Source organism: Pempheris klunzingeri, chromosome 3 (assembly GCF_042242105.1).
Source record: "Pempheris klunzingeri isolate RE-2024b chromosome 3, fPemKlu1.hap1, whole genome shotgun sequence".
NCBI classification, from domain to species: Eukaryota; Metazoa; Chordata; class Actinopteri; order Acropomatiformes; family Pempheridae; genus Pempheris; species Pempheris klunzingeri.
Window position 1 is genome coordinate 1,759,603 of NC_092014.1, and position 21,157 is coordinate 1,780,759.

The window sequence follows — 21,157 nt, forward strand, 5'->3', positions numbered from 1 at the left end:
CTGGTGGAAGCCGGCGGTGAGGGAGGTCATCAGGCTGAAGAAGGCCTTTCCAGCCTGGCTGGCACTGGGGCTGTGGAGAAGGACTTTCAGGTGGCCTCAAGGAAGTTCTGGTAAACCATTCAGTGGCTCAGGAAGGGCAAGCGGGGCTTGGCTCAGGCCATATTCAACCATGGAGGAGAACTGCTGACCCGGACTGGGGTTATCATAGGGTGGTGGGAAGGACACTTTGAAGAACTCCTGAACCCAATCAACACTGAGATTTGACCTGAGATGCTGAAGCCTCTGGACATTGTTGGGCTGTTGTGGTTGACAAGCCTCTTCAGTGTGGTGTGGAGGTGAGGGACAGTACCTAACTGTGCAAATCAGAGGGAGGAAACAAAACCCCAAACCAAAATAGCAGCAGGAACAGGTTGAGCAGGTAGAGAGCTTTCACACTGCAGCAATGAAAGTAAAGTCAGTCAGAGTGGCAGCCAGGCAGCCGTGGAGACACGTCTGTGTTTCTGTCTGAAGAAAATCCAGACTGACTTCATCAGGTCTCCTCAACAACACAGCAGAGCCTCTGCCAAACACTGGTGAGTACAGATGATCACATTTACAGCTTCAACCACCAGGATCAACACAAAGCTTCAGCTCCGCTCAGCAGGAAGTTCCTCTTTTCTCATTTCACACTTGTGACGTTGGTTAAAGTAGAACTACGGCTGTTTGTCCAGCGACCACTTTAACAGCTTTAAACAGCCTCTGTGTGTCAGCTCTCAGGACTTTAGGGACTTTAAACTGATTCTCTGTGGTTTGGAGTTTAGTTTCCCTCCACTTTCCTGGTATCATTACTGTTTACTGATCACTTCATGCAGCCATACTGCATCCTGTTTACTCTACTGCTTCACAATAAAGGCTTTCCAGCAGAGAGCCAGCAGGAGGCTTTTAATGTGAAGCACCAAGAGGAAATGCAACGTGTTTCTCATGAGGTATTCAGTTAGTAATGCCCCTCTTCAATAAAAACTGGATTTAACAGAAGGACGTGGAGATATTCAGTATCATTCTTCCAACGCTGCAGGCTTGAACTTGCCAGCACGGCTTAAAGATTCAGAATGTAGTAATTAGAAATACATTGTCATTGATGACACCAGTGGTCTTTAGGGGAACTGCAGTCAACATCATCTTGCTCGCGCTCAAGCATGTGTACACACTCCACAGGGTGGATCCTGGGCGTCAGCCAAAACAGTGATGTCACATACACTAAACTGAACATGACTGACTAATATCATCACTTTGCACCCAAAGTACCTGAAACATTTAGTCCCAGGAATCTTTTTTCAAGGAACTTAAAGGCTCCTTCAGCCAGTTGTTGTCTAAAACACCTGTGAAGATCAGGAAAGTTAGCCCGCTGACGCCTGTAGGCTCCATCATATCTTAAAGAGCTCATGGTACCGTACTACCCCACTGGAGCTCTGAGCTCCCAGACTGCAGCCGACTGGTGGCTCCTAAAGTTCTCTGAAGTAGTGATGGAGCCAGAGCTTTCAGCTATCAGGCTCCTCTCCTGTGGAATCTGCTTCCAGTTTGGGTTTGGGGGTCAAACACCTCTACATTTCAGTGTGGGATAAAACCTCCACTTAGTGATGAAGCCTATAGTTTAGGACTGGTTCAGGCCTTGGACCAGCCTCTAGTGATGCTGCTGTTGGCTCAGACTGCCGGGGGATGTTATTATTATTCATGTATTAACTATTGTCATGTTTTCCACTGGTACCATGTTGCTAGTTTTTTGACGACACTGTTTTTCCTTTTCTTTCCCACTGTGTGCAGACATGGCTGCTGCAAACTATCTGAGATCTGAGGATCAGTTTCTGTGCTCCATCTGTCTGGATGTGCTCACTGATCCCGTCAGCACACCATGTGGACACAACTTCTGCAAAACCTGCATCACTGAACACTGGAACACTAACGACCGGTTTCTGTGTCCCTTGTGTAACAAGGCTTTTACCACAAGACCTGATTTGAGGGTCAACACTTTGCTCTCTGAGATGGTCTCTCAGTTCAGACAGTCAGCTCAACAGGACGCCAGCAGCAGCAGCTCAGAGCAACAAGTGTCCAAACCAGGAGAAGTTCCCTGTGACGTCTGTGCTGGAACCAAACTGAAGGCCCTGAAGTCCTGCCTGGTGTGTCTGGTCTCCTACTGTGAGACTCACCTGGAGCCTCATCTGACACTGTCAGGCCTGAAAAGACACCAGCTGATCGACCCTGTGGAGAACCTGGACAGCAGGATGTGTACGAAGCACGATAAACCTCTGGAGCTGTTCTGTAAGACCGACCAGACGTGTGTCTGCATGCTCTGCCCTGTTTTAGACCACATAGGACATAAGTTTGTTCCTCTGAAAGAAGAATATGAAGGACAGAAGGCCGAGCTGGGGAAGACAGAGGCTGAAATCCAGCAGATGATCCAGAAGAGACGACTGAAGATTGAGAAGATCAAACGGTCAGCTGACCTCAGTCAGGAAGATGCAGACAGAGTGATAGCAGAAGGTGTTCAGGTCTTCACTTCTCTGAAGGAGCGTGTTGAGAGAGGCCAGGCAGAGCTCATCAACACCATCAAAGAGAAGCAGGAAAGAGCAGAAAAACAGGCCCAAGCTTTCATCAGAGCGCTGGAACAGGAAATCTCTGAGCTGATGAAGAGGAGGACTGAGGTGGAGCAGCTCTCACGCTCTGAAGACCACCTCCATCTCCTCCACAGTGTCCAGTCCCTCAACACCAACCAGCCTCCAGCCAGCAGGGACTGGACAGAGGTCAGCGTCCCTCCACTGTCCTATGAAGGGACTGTGAGGAGAGCTGTGGCTCAGCTGGAGCAGGATCTCAGTAAAGAGATGAAGAAGCTGATTAAAGCTGAGCTGAGGAGGGTCCAGAAGTTTGCAGTGGATGTGACTCTTGATCCTGATACAGCACATCCTAAACTCATCCTGTCTGATGATGGGAAACAAGTGTATGATAGTGATGTGAGGAAGAAACTCCCAGACAATCCAGAGAGGTTTTCTAAGTATTGCATTGTCTTAGGAGAGCAGAGTTTCTCTTCAGGCAGATTCTACTTTGAGGTTCAGGTTAAAGGAAAAACTAATTGGTCTTTAGGAGTGGCCAGAGAGTCGATCAACAGGAAAGAGATCATCACACTGAGCCCTGAGGATGGTTGCTGGACTGTATGGTTGAGGAATGGGAATGAGTACCAAGCTCTTGATGATCCTTCAGTCCTTCTCTCTCTGAGGTCTCAGCCTCAGAAGGTGGGGGTGTTTGTGGACTATGAGGATGGTCTGGTCTCCTTTTATGACGTAGATGCTGCAGCTCTCATCTACTCCTTCACCAGCTGCTCCTTCACTGAGAAACTCTTCCCCTACTTCAATCCGTGTCTTAATGATGGAGGCAAAAACTCTGCCCCTCTGATCATCTCTCCTGTACACGCAGTAGACTGATGACTTCTCTTATTTCATGTGATGATTTACTGCATTTAAGAGAGCGAATGAACATTTATAGTGTCAACTAAATATCTGATTTCATACAGAATCTGTTTTCTTTGGTGATTGATTTATATGGATCCATCACAGAGGAAACACGTCAGTTTGCTGATTTTTGGGTCATTTGTTTCTGTTTTATTACTGTTCTTCTATTTGATGTGCAGCCACAGAAAACATGCTGCTGAATATTTCACTGTGTCGTCAACAGTTCGGTCCATTACATACCTGCAGTGTCTACAGAGAACAGCTTGTCTTTGTTATGACGGCTACAAAAACTTAATGGACAAAGTCATTAATAGAACTGATGCAGAATTTTCTATGTGATGTGAAAAGTGGTTTGGTGAATTACTGGTGGCTTTGGTCAGTTTTTATGTGGTTTGTGAATAATTTGTGGTTCATGGTGAATAATCTGTAAATGTGTGATTGTACAATGGAGAGAGGTAATTACTGGATTTAAAGATATGATCTGCCAATCATCAATAAATAGTTTGAAAAATGGGCTTTGATTCTGTGGAAATCTTCAGGGTTTTAACCGTTTGCCTTCAGCCCGACCGTGTGCTTCCTGCTGTTTGACTAAAATGACTTTCACCTTTTTCACATGTTCAGTAAAATCCACACGTCGTCCTGCTTGTGAATCATTTCATTGGTGCAGCCTGAACTCGCTCATCTCCCTGGCAGGTTTTGGGGTGAGTACGAGAGAGACGGCCGGGACGGATATGATGAGGGTCACATGACTGACGGGGGAGGGCGGCCGACCAGACTGCTCCTCTTCCCAGCTTCTCACAATAAACTCACACATGAACTCATCCTTTCTGTCCTAAACTGTAACATAACACCTCACTCATCACAAACACTTCATTCACCTTCAAACTCCTGAAAATGCTCAGAAAAGGGGAAAGTTTGAACACCTACAGTTCTGTGACAACTGAAGACCATGTGACACGGTCAAAAACTCTGGAAGAAGACAACAAGTGGCCCTTGAGTTGAGATGTTTTGGCAGACTGACGTTTTCACTTTATAACTGGCTTTTTATTGCTTCTAACAAGAGGAAACATCTGTGGTATCAAATACTGAGATATCACATGATGTAAATATAAAGTATTGATTAAGATGTGGTAGGAACTGATACACGATGGTTAGTATGACAGGAGTGTTGATCAAATAACCAAGATAATAGAAGATGTAACCAATCAATAAGCATGAAACAATGCAACCAAATATCACATTTTATACTCTGATTTAAATATAGGATTCTTTAACACTTAACAAATGCAGAAAGAGGAAACCAGAACCTTAAAGGTGTAAATTGACGTGAAAGTATTGTTTAAAAAGTGTTGAGGAGGAGCTGGAACCTAATAGTGTCAGCAGATGGTGCTGTAGGATAAAGACAAAATAATAGCTGCTCAGTGGAAGCTCACAAGGTCGGACAAAGTGATCAGGTCAAGTGGAGTTCAGAGGGACAAACTCCTCCTCATCAAAGGTGGTATAATTTCATTGGGTGGGGAAAGATGCTAGGGGGCAGGCAGATGCTGGTTTTGGGTTATAAAAGATGGAACCCGTGCATTGTTTAGTCAGAACTGTTTGTTTGGGCTTTGTTGTGGACAATAAACCTCCACTGTGCTGAACTCTGAACTCTCCCGGTGCCTATTTGGAAGATTGACTCTTTGGTTTTTGACACTTTATAACTTCTGTTGCTTCTAACAAGAGGAAACATCTGTTACAGGTACCGGCTGGTACCAAGTAAACAGATTATCGATTCTGCAAACAGAACAAATGACTGAGACAGGGCAACTTTGCTTCCGCTTGTTCAGCCTCGCTCAGCAGAATCCAATTTATTCTCATTTGCGATTACAACAATAAACCTTCTCTTTATAACTCATTCACAGACCAGCTATTAAAATCAAACTCCTAATTACATGTTGTTCAGTGTTCTTACTGAATTACAATTTATATTTTAAGTCACCAAATCTTAATAAACAATAACAATGTTTGTATCCTTGCAGGTTGTATCCTAACCATGAATATCATTACCATTCCTGTTCCAGTCACAGGTTTCGTTGTGTGAGCATCCAATAGCTCTTAGCATGCTACTGCTAACAGTGGAAATGGCTTTGCGGTTTTTATTAAATGTAACAACCATTTTCGTACCATATTTTAACAATATTTACATATACAACAGCATCATAAAATATTTACACATCAAACCAAATGTACAGGAGCCCAACGATAACCAACTGAATGGCGCGATGCAGGATGAGCATTTACCACAGCGCCATTTTGTGCTAATATGCTGATGGCCAGTAACAGATATTCATTTCGTTATATATACATAAATTCTGCTACCATTCTCTTTACAGACAACCCAACTCAAACATCAATCGATATGTTCACAAAGTAAACACAACAGACCGGGATGCCGCAAAAGCCACAAAGCGACTGCTGCAAACACACAACACAAAGTGCCTCGCTGCCTCCTGCTGGCCAAAGGCGGGAACGACATGTTAATTCCCTGTAACAAAACAAATGCATTGCCTACTGTGGACACCTTAAAAGCATGTTGCTACTACTTACAAACACAAAATACATCATCATAATTGTGACTTCACAATTGTGGCGTCACACATCACAGAGCAAAAAGCCGTCTGAAACCGAAACAATCAGAACGACAATAAAGGTAATGAGCACAGAAAGAAAGTCCAAGAGTTAAGAAGCACTCATTGGGATGATGAAATGATTTCACCAGTACAGACAGTTTAAAGTCCTGTTAAAACTGGGAATAAAGGAGCAGTTTCCTGTTTTCATCCGTAGTTTTCTGCAGTGCTTCCTCTTGTAGGTGTAACATGTATTAAATGAATACAAGGATAATTATAATGAGACCACAAATGGCTAGAATATCAGAAGAAACTAAATACGGCTACTGGAGGGCAGGGATGTGCAGTAAATAAAGACGATGACAGTATTTGCAGTTGAATATGGAAAATATATTGAACCATAAAGTGCACAAAACAAAATCAAAAATCATAATATTTACAATCCTGCAATTCCTGAATAACTGGTTTAGCATTCAACCATTCAAAATGCACATTTATAATTGGCCAATAATTGCTTAACATGAGTCACAGTGCAGTCACCCAGGTCTAACTCCCTGATCAAAACACATGATCAAATGAACGAGCTTAGAGTTTTTTGGGTTTGAGGAGTAATGATGGAGAAATGCATATAATCCAGAAATATGAATGTGGTGAAATGCTCGGATCGAGAAGGTGGGATAGTAGGCAGGCTGGCAGGCGAAACTGACTGCAACAAGTTCTCTTCAGGCTCCTGGCCTTGTTTCCTAGCTCGCCATCTTGGAGTTGGTGCCAAGGCAGGGCACCTGGCCTGCATGGACCAAACAATCCATTTAGAAACTCAAAGACAAAGCTAATGAATGCTACGCTAACATAGCATGTCTCACCATATAATAGTATAAATTACACCACAATCAGACATGCATTTACAATCTTGTGTTAGCATGTTAGCATATTAACATGATACATTGGTATCCAAAATCAGCCCTGCAAGTGTCGACAAGTTACTAGACCCTTATGTTAGCATTAGCCTATACGCTAACATTGTAGCTAATGCTAACAGGCCGTCATCCATCATCACATTTAATTGACAATTCAAAAGTCACCAGTTCAGCAGTTCAGTCTCACGCCACACAAGATAACAGGCCCCAACACACATGCAATGGTCTGGTTCTAAATGGTTGGTTACAAACAACATGATTTAAACCAGGAAACTGCATGATATTTGAATTAAGGTATGAAATTGTTTGGAAACCTGACCTGTAGCTGTTGTCCCCTGGCCTCTCTCCCACACAACCAAAAGGGAAATGAGGTCAGGGCAGCTTATATAGTGCCTCGGAGACAAGTGATTGGGAGTTTGAAGTCATGTGACTGTCATGTGACATGGTACATTCAAAAGAATGGGAAAAACACACACTGGGCTAAACAGTGATTTCAACCCTGGTTACACCGGCAACAAGACGGATAACGACAATAATTCAAGTTCTGTTTGCTGAAAGTCGACCTCATTGTTTCAGGTTGAATTTCAACACAACAACAAATAGTGTTGTCTGGTCTCTCTGGAAGAGTCATCCAACAAAAACTGGTGTGTACCAAAGTGAGCGTACTGCTGCCACGCCGAGCACCAAACACTCCTGGTACATGTGAGCGAACACACCGTCCGTCATGTTCAGGATCATCACTCATGATGGCCGAGGACCCGACCAACAGCCTCACACCAGTCTCTGCAGGAGGAGACGCCAGCTACAGTAAAACCTCCCTCCTCCACCTGTTGGGTGCAGAACAACCTTTGCTCCACATTAACAGAGAAGACTGGGGAGTTTCCCACCAACTGTGTAAATCAGGGGGAGGAACCAGAGGAGGAGCAGAGCTTCAACGTCACACTGCAGCAATGAAAGTAAAGTCAGTCAGAGTGGCAGCCAGGCAGCCGTGGAGACACGTCTGTGTTTCTGTCTGAAGAAAATCCAGACTGACTTCATCAGGTCTCCTCAACAACACAGCAGAGCCTCTGCCAAACACTGGTGAGTACAGATGATCACATTTACAGCTTCAACCACCAGGATCAACACAAAGCTTCAGCTCCGCTCAGCAGGAAGTTCCTCTCTTCTCATTTCACACTTGTGACGTTGGTTAAAGTAGAACTATGGCTGTTTGTCCAGCGACCACTTTAACAGCTTTAAACAGCCTCTGTGTGTCAGCTCTCAGGACTTTAGGGACTTTAAACTGATTCTCTGTGGTTTGGAGTTTAGTTTCCCCCCACTTTCCTGGTATCATTACTGTTTACTGATCACTACATGCAGCCATACTGCATCCTGTTTACTCTACTGCTTCACAATAAAGGCTTTCCAGCAGAGAGCCAGCAGGAGGCTTTTAATGTGAAGCACCAAGAGGAAATGCAACGTGTTTCTCATGAGGTATTCAGTTAGTAATGCCCCTCTTCAATAAAAACTGGATTTAACAGAAGGACGTGGAGATATTCAGTATCATTCTTCCAACGCTGCAGGCTTGAACTTGCCAGCACGGCTTAAAGATTCAGAATGTAGTAATTACAAATACATTGTCATTGATGACACCAGTGGTCTTTAGGGGAACTGCAGTCAACATCATCTTGCTCGCGCTCAAGCATGTGTACACACTCCACAGGGTGGATCCTGGGCGTCGGCCAAAACAGTGATGTCACATAGATGAAACTGAACACGACTGACTAATATCATCACTTTGCACCCAAAGTACCTGAAACATTTAGTCCCAGGAATCTTTTTTCAAGGAACTTAAAGGCTCCTTCAGCCAGTTGTTGTCTAAAAGACCTGTGAAGATCAGGAAAGTTAGCCCGCTGACGCCTGTAGGCTCCATCATATCTTAAAGAGCTCATGGTACCGTACTACCCCACTGGAGCTCTGAGCTCCCAGACTGCAGCCGACTGGTGGCTCCTAAAGTCCTCTGAAGTAGTGATGGAGCCAGAGCTTTCAGCTATCAGGCTCCTCTCCTGTGGAATCTGCTTCCAGTTTGGGTTTGGGGGTCAAACACCTCTACATTTCAAAGAGGGTCAAAAACCTCCACTTAGTGATAAAGCCTATAGTTTAGGACTGGTTCAGGCCTTGGACCAGCCTCTAGTGATGCTGCTGTAGGCTCAGACTGCCGGGGGATGTTATTATTATTCATGTATTCACTATTGTCATGTTTTCCACTGGTACCATGTTGCTAGTTTATTGACTACACTGTTTTTCCTTTTCTTTCCCACTGTGTGCAGACATGGCTGCTGCCAGTTTTCTGCTGTATGAAGATCAGTTTCTGTGCTCCATCTGTCTGGATGTGCTCACTGATCCCGTCAGCACACCATGTGGACACAACTTCTGCAAAACCTGCATCACTGAACACTGGAACACTAACGACCGGTTTCTGTGTCCCTTGTGTAACAAGGCTTTTACCACAAGACCTGATTTGAGGGTCAACACTTTGCTCTCTGAGATGGTCTCTCAGTTCAGACAGTCAGCTCAACAGGACGCCAGCAGCAGCAGCTCAGAGCAACAAGTGTCCAAACCAGGAGAAGTTCCCTGTGACGTCTGCGCTGGAACCAAACTGAAGGCCCTGAAGTCCTGCCTGGTGTGTCTGCTCTCCTACTGTGAGAGTCACCTGGAGCCTCATCTGACAGCTTCAGGCCTAAAAAGACACCAGCTGATCGACCCTGTGGAGAACCTGGACAGCAGGATGTGTACGAAGCACGATAAACCTCTGGAGCTGTTCTGTAAGACCGACCAGACGTGTGTCTGCATGCTCTGCTCTGTTTTAGACCACATAGGACATAAGTTTGTTCCTCTGAAAGAAGAATATGAAGGACAGAAGGCCGAGCTGGGGAAGACAGAGGCTGAAATCCAGCAGATGATCCAGAAGAGACAACTGAAGATTGAGGAGATCAAACGGTCAGCTGACCTCAGTCAGGAAGATGCAGACAGAGCGATAGCAGAAGGTGTTCAGGTCTTCACTTCTCTGAAGGAGCGTGTTGAGAGAGGCCAGGCAGAGCTCATCAACACCATCAAAAAGAAGCAGGAAAGAGCAGAAAAACAGGCCCAAGCTTTCATCAGAGAGCTGGAACAGGAAATCTCTGAGCTGATGAAGAGGAGGACTGAGGTGGAGCAGCTCTCACGCTCTGAAGACCACCTCCATCTCCTCCAGAGTGTCCAGTCCCTCAACACCAACCAGCCTCCAGCCACCAGGGACTGGACAGAGGTCAGCGTCCCTCCACCGTCCTATGAGGGGACTGTGAACAGAGCTGTGGCTCAGCTGGAGGAGGATGTCAGTAAAGAGATGATCAAAGCTGAGCTGAGGAGGGTCCAGCAGTTTGCAGTGGATGTGACTCTTGATCCTGATACAGCACATCCTTATCTCATCCTGTCTGATGATGGGAAACAAGTGAATGATGGTGATGTGAAGAGGAAAAAACTCTCAGACAATCCAGAGAGGTTTTCTAAGTGTGTCTGTGTCTTAGGAGAGCAGAGTTTCTCTTCAGGCAGATTCTACTTTGAGGTTCAGGTTAAAGGAAAAACTGAATGGGATTTAGGAGTGGTCAGAGAGTCGATCAACAGGAAAGAGATCATCAGACTGATCCCTAAGAATGGTTACTGGACTGTATGGTTGAGGAATGGGAATGAGTACGAAGCTCTTGATGACCCTTCAGTCCGTCTCTCTCTGAGGTCTCAGCCTCAGAAGGTGGGGGTGTTTGTGGACTATGAGGACAGTCTGGTCTCCTTTTATGACGTAGATGCTGCAGCTCTCATCTACTCCTTCACCAGCTGCTCCTTCACTGAGAAACTCTTCCCCTTCTTCAGTCCGGGTAATAATGATGAAGGCAAAAACTCTGCCCCTCTGATCATCTCTCCTGTACACGCAGTAAACTGATGACTTCTCTTATTTCATGTGATGATTTCCTGCATTTAAGAGAGCAAATGAACATTTATAGTGTTAACTAAATATCTGATTTCATACAGAATCTGTTTTCTTTGGTGATTGATTTATATGGATCCATCACAGAGGCAACACGTCAGTTTGCTGATTTTTGGGTCATTTGTTTCTGTTTTATTACTGTTCTTCTATTTGATGTGCAGCCACAGAAAACATGCTGCTGAATATTTCACTGTGTCGTCAACAGTTCGGTCCATTACATACCTGCAGTGTCTACAGAGAACAGCTTGTCTTTGTTATGACGGCTACAAAAACTTAATGGACAAAGTCATTAATAGAACTGATGCAGAATTTTCTATGTGATGTGAAAAGTGGTTTGGTGAATTACTGGTGGCTTTGGTCAGTTTTTATGTGGTTTGTGAATAATTTGTGGTTCATGGTGAATAATCTGTAAATGTGTGATTGTAAAATGAAGCAGATGTTGAACACGAGGCCTGAATGAGAAGAGAACAGAAAAGCCTGTTGTTTGTCACCACCAACAATGGAGAGAGGTACTTACTGGATTTAAAGATATTAAAGAGCTGTTTCTGCCAATCATCAATAAATACTTTGAAAAATGGGCTTTGATTCTGTGGAAATCTTCAGGGTTTTAACCGTTTGCCTTCAGCCCGACCGTGTGCTTCCTGCTGTTTGACTAAAATGACTTTTACCTTTTTCACATGTTCAGTAAAATCCACACGTCGTCCTGCATGTGAATCATTTCATTGGTGCAGCCTGAACTCACTCATCTCCCTGGCAGGTTTTGGGGTGAGTACGGGAGAGACGGCCGGGACGAATATGATGAGGGTCACATGACTGACGGGGGAGGGCGGCCTACCAGACTGCTCCTCTTCCCAGCTTCTCACAATAAACTCACACATGAACTCATCCTTTCTGTCCTAAACTGTAACATAACACCTCACTCATCAAAAACACTTCATTCACCTTCAAACTCCTGAAAATGCTCAGAAAAGGGGAAAGTTTGAACACCTACAGTTCTGTGACAACTGAAGACCATGTGACACTGTCAAAAACTCTGGAAGAAGACAACAAGTGGCCCTTGAGTTGAGAGTTTTTGGCAGACTGATGTTTTCAAACTAAACAAAATGATGTTTTCCAACAGCACACTCTGGTTTCACTTTATAACAAGAGGAAACATCTGTGGTATCAAATACTGAGATATCACATGATGTAAATATAATGTATTGATTAAGATGTGGTAGGAACTGATACACAATGGTTATTATGACAGGAGTGTTGATCAAATAACCAAGGTAGTAGAAGATGTAACCAATCAATAAGCATGAAACAATGCAACCAAACATCACATTTTATACTCTGTTTTAAATATAGGATTTTTTAACACTTTGTTTGAAAAATGCAGTAAGAGCAAACCAGAACCTTAAAGGTGTAAATTGACGTGAAAGTATTGTTTAAAAAGTGTTGAGGAGGAGCTGGAACCTAATAGTGTCAGCAGATGGTGCTGTAGGATAAAGACAAAATAATAGCTGCTCAGTGGAAGCTCACAAGGTCGGACAAAGTGATCAGGTCAAGTGGAGTTCAGAGGGACAAACTCCTCCTCATCAAAGGTGGTATAATTTCATTGGGTGGGGAAAGATGCTAGGGGGCAGGCAGATGCTGGTTTTGGGTTATAAAAGATGGAACCTGTGCATTGTTTAGTCAGAACTGTTTGTTTGGGCTTTGTTGTGGACAATAAACCTCCACTGTGCTGAACTCTGAACTCTCCCGGTGCCTATTTGGAAGATTTACTCTTTGGTTTTGGAGACTTTGAAGAACCTGGATGGAGAAGATTGACCCAGAAAAGATAAGAATGACGATAAAAGTGATGAGAGCACAGAAAGGAAATGTAATGTTGATCACCATAAACAAAGTGGTGTAAACTCTTTATAGCTTCCCACTGTCACCAGGCGTTACAGTTACACTCCACAGCCTGATGGTAACGTCAGTACAGCCTTCAGCTACATTCATTCATGATGCAAAACACAATGTCTGCTTATCTTCATCTTCATCAGCAGCCACTGTGCAGTATAACCTAACCCCAGCCCTGTTAAAACAGGGAATAAAAACTGGGAATAAAGGAGCAGTTTCCTCTTTTAAATCTGTAGTTTTCTGCTGACAACAACAATAATTCAAGTTCTGTTTGCTGAAAGTCGACCTCATTGTTTCAGGTTAAATTTCAACACTGACAACAAATAGTATTGTCTGGTCTCTCTGGAATGGAATCCCCCAATGAATCGTCGCCTTATCGTGGTCGGGGAGTTTGTGCACCCCTGAGAACCTGGGAGCTGTGTTGTCAGGGGCTATGGCCCCTGGTAGAGTCTCCAAAGGCAAAGTGGTTCCAGGGGAGGGGCCAGAGTAAGAGCGGTTCAAAAACCCTGTATGAAGAAGAAGCTAAAGAGCAACGTACCCTTGCCTGGGTCAGGGAATCCAGGACCCCCTTCTGGAGCCAGGCCAAGCACAAAGGAATACCGTAAAACTGCAACCCTGTGGGCTCACCACCTGCAGGGGCCACTATAGGGGGTTGGGTGCATGGAAAGCCGGGCTACAGGCCGAGGTGGGGTCCTGGGTGTGCAGACCCCCGGCATCGTAGACTGGCTCTAGGGACATGGAACATCACCTCTTTGGCGAGGAAAGAGTCGGAGCTGGTGTGGGAGGCTGAATGCTACCAGCTAGATATAGTTGGGCTTGCCTCCACGCACACCTCCACATGACTCTGGAACCAAACTCCTGGAGAGGGGCTGGACTCTCTCCCTTTCCAGAGTTGCCCAGGGTGAGAGGCGCCAGGTGGATGTGGGGATACTCTCAAGTCCCCGGCTGAGCACCGCTATGTTGGACTTCTCCCTGGTGAACAAGAGGGCTGCCTCCATGTAACTATGGTTTGCTGCTGTGTTTGAGCATAGGGTTGTTCATAAGTGTACATGGTACCAGACCACCTTAGGCCAAAGATCTATGATCGACTATGCGGTCGTGTCATCGGATCCGTGGCCATATGTCTTGGACACTCGGGTGAAGAGAGGTCAACTGATCACCACCTGGTGGTGAGTTGGATCAGATGGCCGGGGAGGCTGACAGACTTGGTAGGCCAAAACGTGTCATGAGGGTTTGCTGGGAACGTCTGGTGGAGGCCCCTGTCCGGGAGGTCTTCAACTCCCACCCCCGGAAGAGCTTCTTACATCCCGGGAAAAGTTAGGGACATGGAATCCCAGTGGGCCATGTTCAAAGCCTCCATTGCAGAGGAAGCTGCTGAGAGCTGTGGCCAGGAGGTTGTCGGTGCTGGTCCAAGAACCCGCTGGTGGAGGTCGGCGGTGAGGGAGGCCATCAAGCTGAAGGAGGCCTTTCCAGCCTGGCTGGCTCTGGGGCTGTGGAGAAGGACTTTCAGGTGGCCTCAAGGAAGTTCCGGCAAACCATTCGGCGGCTCAGGAAGGCAAAGCGGGACTTGGCTCAGGCTGTATTCAGCTGGGGAGAACTGCTGACCCGGACTGGGGTTATCATAGGGCGGTGAAAAGGACACTTTGAGGAACTCCTGAACCCAATCAACACTGAGATTTGACCTGAGATGCTGAAGGCTCTGGACATTGTTGGGCTGTTGTGGTTGACAAGCCTCTTCAGTGTGACATGGAGGTGAGGGACAGTACCCAACTGTGTAAATCAGAGGGAGGAAACAAAAACCCAAACCAAAATAGCAGCATGAACAGGTTGAGCAGGTAGAGAGCTTTAACACTGCAGAACTGAAAGTAAAGTCAGTCAGAGTGGCAGCCAGGCAGCCGTGGAGACACGTCTGTGTTTCTGTCTGAAGAAAATCCAGACTGACTTCATCAGGTCTCCTCAACAACACAGCAGAGCCTCTGCCAAACACTGGTGAGTACAGATGATCACATTTACAGCTTCAACCACCAGGATCAACACAAAGCTTCAGCTCCACTCAGCAGGAAGTTCCTCTCTTCTCATTTCACACTTGTGACGTTGGTTAAAGTAGAACTACGGCTGTTTGTCCAGCGACCACTTTAACAGCTTTAAACAGCCTCTGTGTGTCAGCTCTCAGGACTTTAGGGACTTTAAACTGATTCTCTGTGGTTTGGAGTTTAGTTTCCCTCCACTTTCCTGGCAGCCATAACCAGGATAATTTGGCTACATTTCTGTACAGTGGTAGGAAGCAGAGACACGTCTTCCCTCTTTATATGCAGATGATGTTGAAAAACTCCCGATAATTAGCTTCACTTCAGATATAGTGAAGAATGTAAACTTCTGCAGTGATTGGGCTCGGGCAAGGCCTGCAGACTTCAGCCATGTTGGAAGTAACTGACTGAGACGTTCATGAAATTCTGCAGGATTGTCGCTCTCAAAGTTTCTGAACTTTACACATATTTATTTTCTTATTTCTTATTGCCCAACAGGAAGTCAGCCAATTTGGACTCCTTGTGCCAATTTTGATCTCATGAGCGAACGCTTAAAGACTTTAGGATGCTCAAAAACTCAGGAAACTTTGCGCACTCAATCAAAACCAGTGCATTTTGCCAGAATATGCAGTGATCGGGTTTTTGAGTGTTTTGCTGGCTCCATAGCGCCCCCATTGCGTGGCAAGACTTAGTCAGAGCATTGTGGCTTCAAATATTAGCAAAATCTGGCACGCACATTGCTCTCATCATGTCAGACATATTTCACAGTGGCTCTCATCAGTTCTGCCAAACCCCTGGAGGTACAAAGAGACCTGGGTGCATCTTCTGCATAGTTGGGCCCTTAGAGCACCGCATACCTGCACTCAGTCAAGTGACTTCCTGTCAGCTCTCTGCTATGATGAGTGGGAACAAAATAATTTAATCAAAATCTAAATGTTATCAAACCGAATGGATCAAATTCTGATCTTGAAACGAGTCATTTCTTGGTTTGTGACTGTCAATGAAAACATGTCCCCTGATTTACAAACGTCTCCTTCACAAAGTGAGTCTGTGGGAAAAAAAATCTTTTTGGGCCAGTTTGGCGTAACGTGATGGACGCCATTGTTGTAATTACACGGTTTGGCCACAAGGTCAATTTGGCTTCAAAGTAGGGATGTGCAGTTCAAGCCAAAATACTATTTGATAGTTCAACTATGAACTGTTCAAGTATTGTTCGATAACACTCACCTTAAAGCTTCACATTATTATTTTTGTGTTAAGTCACTTGCTGGCCACTAAACACTGAGTAAAGTACTTACGTTTGCACTAAATGGAAATAATAATAATAATAAAACCTTCCTGCTTGTTTCCTCTGTTGCTGAGCTTTTGTAAATATCTGATAAATTAGACTGACAATGGTTTAAAAAATGATGCTGTTGTTATTGATGTAGTTTCCACATGATGAATCAGCAACAGAATTGTGTTGTTTTTTGTATCTTCTGTTGCTGATGTGAAGTTTGAATGGCTGAAAGAGCAATCTGACAGTTCATTAACATCCTACTTTAAAATGTGTAGTTTCAGTAGTGCTCTAACTCAAAGGCAAGTTTCTTTACTTGAAAGAAGCTGAAGCGGCGTGTCACTTAAAAATGACATGAAATCCAGTCACTGGAGTTCAAACAGGACAGAAATCACACAAATCACAATCAGGACTCCTGTTTCTGCTCTGATTCATCAGGTTTCCTGCTGGTTGAAAACACCATCTGATCTCAGCAGGCAGCCACGATGACTCCTGAGGACCTTTTGAACACTCTGGATGATTTAAAAGACGATGAATTCAGGAGCTTCAAATGGTTTCTGAAGCAGCCCGACAGCCTGGAATGCTACCAACCCATCAGAGTGTCCCAGCTGGAGGGGGCAGAGAGGACGGACACAGTGGATCTGATGGTGAACACCTACAAACCTGATGGAGCTCTGAAGGTGGCCAAGAAGGTTTTAGAGAAGATAAACAGGAAAGATCTGGCGCAGAGGCTGTCAGACACCAGATCACCATTACAAGGTCACAATAATAATAATAATAATTATGTTAATATCTCTGATGGTAAAATGGTTCCACACCAATTTGTTGAAACGTCAATTCTACTCAGAAAACTCGGTTGCAAATTTTAAACCTGCAGCAGCTGAATTTTTGGTCACGTTGGGGGGCGGCACAACCAGTAATAAACACATGATGACTCAGGTGTTTATCACTAACTGAGTAAATCAGAGTGAGGAAAAAAAAACCCAAACCAAAATAGCAGCAGGAACAGGTCGAGCAGGTAGAGAGCTTTCACACTCACCTTCAAGCTTCACATTATTATTATTTTTGCTTTTATTGCTCAAACGCGGCAGAATTACACGTTGGACTTGAACGTTTGGATTAAAGCCAACGTTAAGTCGATCGCTGGCCACGACATCCTCCGTCCACCCAGAAGAAGCACTGCAGCAGGAGGAGAGTCGAGATAAGAGCTAAGCTAACCCGGCTAATACCTGCGGCTGCTTCTAGCTGATGTCTGGTTGTGAAGATAGGATACCTTAAATGGGACGTGACAGGCAAACTACCAGGCACCAGGAAAAACAAAGGAAAATATACTTCTAAAGCAAAACGATAGTCGTATAAACTATTACATTTTTTGGGGGGGAAATTAACGAAGATTTCAAAATCATGACCCGTCCCTACTTCAAAAGTCTGGAGACCTTCACAGGGGCTTGGCCCAGCAGCACTGAAAGGCAACCATCTTCAATTTTAAACAACTTTCATGTATTTTAAGCAAATTTTGGGACATTCAATTTAAATAGTATGTCATGTGACAAGGCGCCACTTTGGAGCTATGGAACGTTTTTGTAAACTTGTCGTCGAGGTTTCAACACTTAATTTTGATCAGCAGAATATCAACACCTTCTCGACACCAAATTGCGAAGCTTTTCTAGTTTCAGGAAACGAGGTTGGCACTTAAAGTTATTAATTCACATGCTGGGTAAGAGTGCAGGCCTGGAGACACCTACATGCCCATGTTGAGTTAGTGTTAGCGCCACCTACTGGGCAACAAGAGGTCAGACTTATTTAAAATAGATCATTTGATTTACATGAAATTCACTCTGTGTGGTCTTCACATTAAATACAACAACAGGAAGTATAATTTGTGTGTGTTGAATAAAGCCACACACTGAACACAGCAGTTGATGTTTCTCTTGTCACAGCTATAAAAAAAAAAAAAAGAACGACATGCCAAAGTAGCGAAAATGCAGCTACCGCTCAGCCTGAAAGATCACATTCACTGCTGCTGTAAGCTTCAATCAAAACTGTATTTTGACTACATTGTTTTTCCTTTTCTTTCCCACTGTGTGCAGACATGGCTGCTGCAAACTATCTGAGATCTGAGCAACAAGTGTCCAAACCAGCAGAAGTTCCCTGTGACGTCTGCGCTGGAACCAAACTGAAGGCCCTGAAGTCCTGCCTGGTGTGTCTGCTCTCCTACTGTGAGACTCACCTGGAGCCTCATCTGACACTGTCAGGCCTGAGAAGACATCAGCTGATCGACCCTGTGGAAAACCTGGATAGCAGGATGTGTACGAAGCACGATAAACCTCTGGAGCTGTTCTGTAAGACCGACCAGACGTATATCTGCGTGCTCTGCTCTGTTTTAGACCACAAGACACATGAGTTTGCTCCTCTGAAAGAAGAATATGAAGGACAGAAGGCCGAGCTGGGGAAGACAGAGGCTGAAATCCAGCAGATGATCCAGAAGAGACGACTGAAGATTGAGGAGATCAAACGGTCAGCTGACCTCAGTCAGGAAGATGCAGACAGAGTGATAGCAGAATGTCTTCAGGTCTTCACTTCTCTGAAGGAGCGTGTTGAGAGAGGCCAGGCAGAGCTCTTCAACACCATCAAACAGAAGCAGGAAAGAGCAGAAAAACAGGCCCAAGCTTTCATCAGAGAGCTGGAACAGGAAATCTCTGAGCTGATGAAGAGGAGGACTGAGGTGGAGCAGCTCTCACGCTCTGAAGACCACCTCCATCTCCTCCAGAGTGTCCAGTCCCTCAACACCAACCAGCCTCCAGCCACCAGGGACTGGACAGAGGTCAGCGTCCCTCCACCGTCCTATGAGGGGACTGTGAGGAGAGCTGTGGCTCAGCTGGAGCAGGATCTCAGTAAAGAGATGAAGAAGCTGATTAAAGCTGAGCTGAGGAGGGTCCAGAAGTTTGCAGTGGATGTGACTCTTGATCCTGATACAGCAAATCCTAACCTCATCCTGTCTGATGATGGGAAACAAGTGAATCATGGTGATGTGAGGAAGAAACTCCCAGACAATCCAGAGAGGTTTTCTAAGTGTAACATTGTCTTAGGAGAGCAGAGTTTCTCTTCAGGCAGATTTTACTTTGAGGTTCAGGTTAAAGGAAAAACTGAATGGACTTTAGGAGTGGCCAGAGAGTCGATCAACAGGAAAGAGAACATTAGACTGAGCCCTAAGAAAGGTAACTGGACTGTATGGTTGAGGAATGGGAATGAGTACGAAGCTATTGATAACCCTTCAGTCCGTCTCTCTCTGAGGTCTCAGCCTCAGAAGGTGGGGGTGTTTGTGGACTATGAGGACGGTCTGGTCTCCTTTTATGACGTAGATGCTGCAGCTCTCATCTACTCCTTCACCGGCTGCTCCTTCACTGAGAAACTCTTCCCCTTCTTCGGTCCGTGTCTTAATGATGGAGGCAAAAACTCTGCCCCTCTGATCATCTCTCCTGTACACGCAGTAGACTGATGACTTCTCTTATTTCATGTGATGATTTACTGCATTTAAGAGAGCGAATGAACATTTATAGTGTCAACTAAATATCTGATTTCATACAGAATCTGTTTGCTTTGGTGATTGATTTATATGGATCCATCACAGAGGAAACACATCAGTTTGCTGATTTTTGGGTCATTTGTTTCTTTTTTATTACTGTTCTTCTATTTGATGTGCAGCCACAGAAAACATGCTGCTGAATATTTCACTGTGTCGTCAACAGTTCGGTCCATTACATACCTGCAGTGTCTACAGAGAACAGCTTGTCTTTGTTATGACGGCTACAAAAACTTAATGGACAAAGTCATTAACAGAACTGATGCAGAATTTTCTATGTGATGTGAAAAGTGGTTTGGTGAATTACTGGTGGCTTTGGTCAGTTTTTATGTGGTTTGTGAATAATTTGTGGTTCATGGTGAATAATCTGTAAATGTGTGATTGTACAATGAAGCAGATGTTGAACACGAGGCCTGAATGAGAAGAGAACAGAAAAGCCTGTTGTTTGTCACCACCAACAATGGAGAGAGATAATTACTGGATTTAAAGACATTAAAGAGCTGTTTCTGCCAATCATCAATAAATAGTTTGAAAATTGGGCTTTGATTCTGTGGAAATCTTCAGGGTTTTAACCGTTTGCCTTCAGCCCGACCGTGTGCTTCCTGCTCTTTGACTAAAATGACTTTTACCTTTTTCACATGTTCAGTAAAATCCACACGTCGTCCTGCATGTGAATCATTTCATTGGTGCAGCCTGAACTCGCTCATCTCCCTGGCAGGTTTTGGGATGAGTACAGGAGAGACCGGGACTGATATGATGAGGGTCACATGACTGACGGGGGAGGGCGGCCTACCAGACTGCTCCTCTTCCCAGCTTCTCACAATAAACTCACACATGAACTCATCCTTTCTGTCCTAAACTGTAACATAACACCTCACTCATCACAAACACTTCATTCACCTTCAAACTCCTGAAAATGCTCAGAAAAGGGGAAAGTTTGAACACCTACAGTTCTGTGACAACTGAAGACCATGTGACACGGTCAAAAACTCTGGAAGAAAACAACAAGTGGTCCTTGAGTTGAGATGTTTTGGCAGACTACAGTTTTCAAACTAAAGAAAATTATGCTTTCCAACGGCACACTCTGGTTTCACTTTATAACAAGAGGAAACATCTGTGGTATCAAATACTGAGATATCACATGATGTAAATATAATGTATTGATTAAGATGTGGTAGGAACTGATACACGATGGTTAGTATGACAGGAGTGTTGATCAAATAACCAAGGTAATAGAAGATGTAACCAATCAATAAGCATGAAACAATGCAACCAAATATGACATTTTATACTCTGTTTTAAATATAGGATTTTTTAACACTTTGTTTAAAAAATGCAGAAAGAGGAAACCAGAACCTTAAAGGTGTAAATTGAAGTGAAAG

At 44.5% G+C, this 21,157-nt stretch overlaps 3 protein-coding genes across 7 annotated transcripts; all 3 read left to right on the forward strand.

The window, feature by feature from the left end:
* The first annotated feature begins 1,796 nt into the window (after positions 1-1,796).
* Positions 1,797-3,936, forward strand: LOC139198580 (E3 ubiquitin-protein ligase TRIM39-like). Of its 3 annotated transcripts, none has more exons than XM_070827471.1 (2): positions 1,803-2,504; positions 2,556-3,936. In XM_070827471.1, the coding sequence occupies exons 1-2, from the start codon at positions 1,803-1,805 to the stop codon at positions 3,450-3,452; spliced, it is 1,599 nt and encodes a 532-aa protein (XP_070683572.1). In that variant the 3' UTR covers positions 3,453-3,936. The 3 variants fall into 3 exon arrangements, with proteins under 3 accessions (XP_070683573.1, XP_070683572.1, XP_070683571.1); XM_070827470.1 differs by having other exon boundaries at positions 1,803-2,029; positions 2,069-3,936; XM_070827472.1 differs by having other exon boundaries at positions 1,797-3,936.
* Positions 3,937-9,307: 5,371 nt separating this feature from the next.
* Positions 9,308-11,580, forward strand: LOC139198581 (E3 ubiquitin-protein ligase TRIM39-like). 2 transcript variants are annotated; one of them, XM_070827473.1, is made up of 2 exons: positions 9,314-10,036; positions 10,103-11,580. In XM_070827473.1, the coding sequence occupies exons 1-2, from the start codon at positions 9,314-9,316 to the stop codon at positions 10,955-10,957; spliced, it is 1,578 nt and encodes a 525-aa protein (XP_070683574.1). In that variant the 3' UTR covers positions 10,958-11,580. The 2 variants fall into 2 exon arrangements, with proteins under 2 accessions (XP_070683575.1, XP_070683574.1); XM_070827474.1 differs by having other exon boundaries at positions 9,308-11,580.
* Positions 11,581-14,781: 3,201 nt separating this feature from the next.
* Positions 14,782-19,783, forward strand: LOC139199057 (E3 ubiquitin-protein ligase TRIM21-like). 2 transcript variants are annotated; one of them, XM_070828067.1, is made up of 3 exons: positions 14,782-14,878; positions 16,631-16,951; positions 18,283-19,783. In XM_070828067.1, the coding sequence occupies exons 2-3, from the start codon at positions 16,678-16,680 to the stop codon at positions 19,689-19,691; spliced, it is 1,683 nt and encodes a 560-aa protein (XP_070684168.1). In that variant the 5' UTR covers positions 14,782-14,878; positions 16,631-16,677; the 3' UTR covers positions 19,692-19,783. The 2 variants fall into 2 exon arrangements, with proteins under 2 accessions (XP_070684168.1, XP_070684169.1); XM_070828068.1 differs by having other exon boundaries at positions 14,788-14,878; positions 16,666-16,951.
* The last annotated feature ends 1,374 nt before the right edge of the window (positions 19,784-21,157 follow it).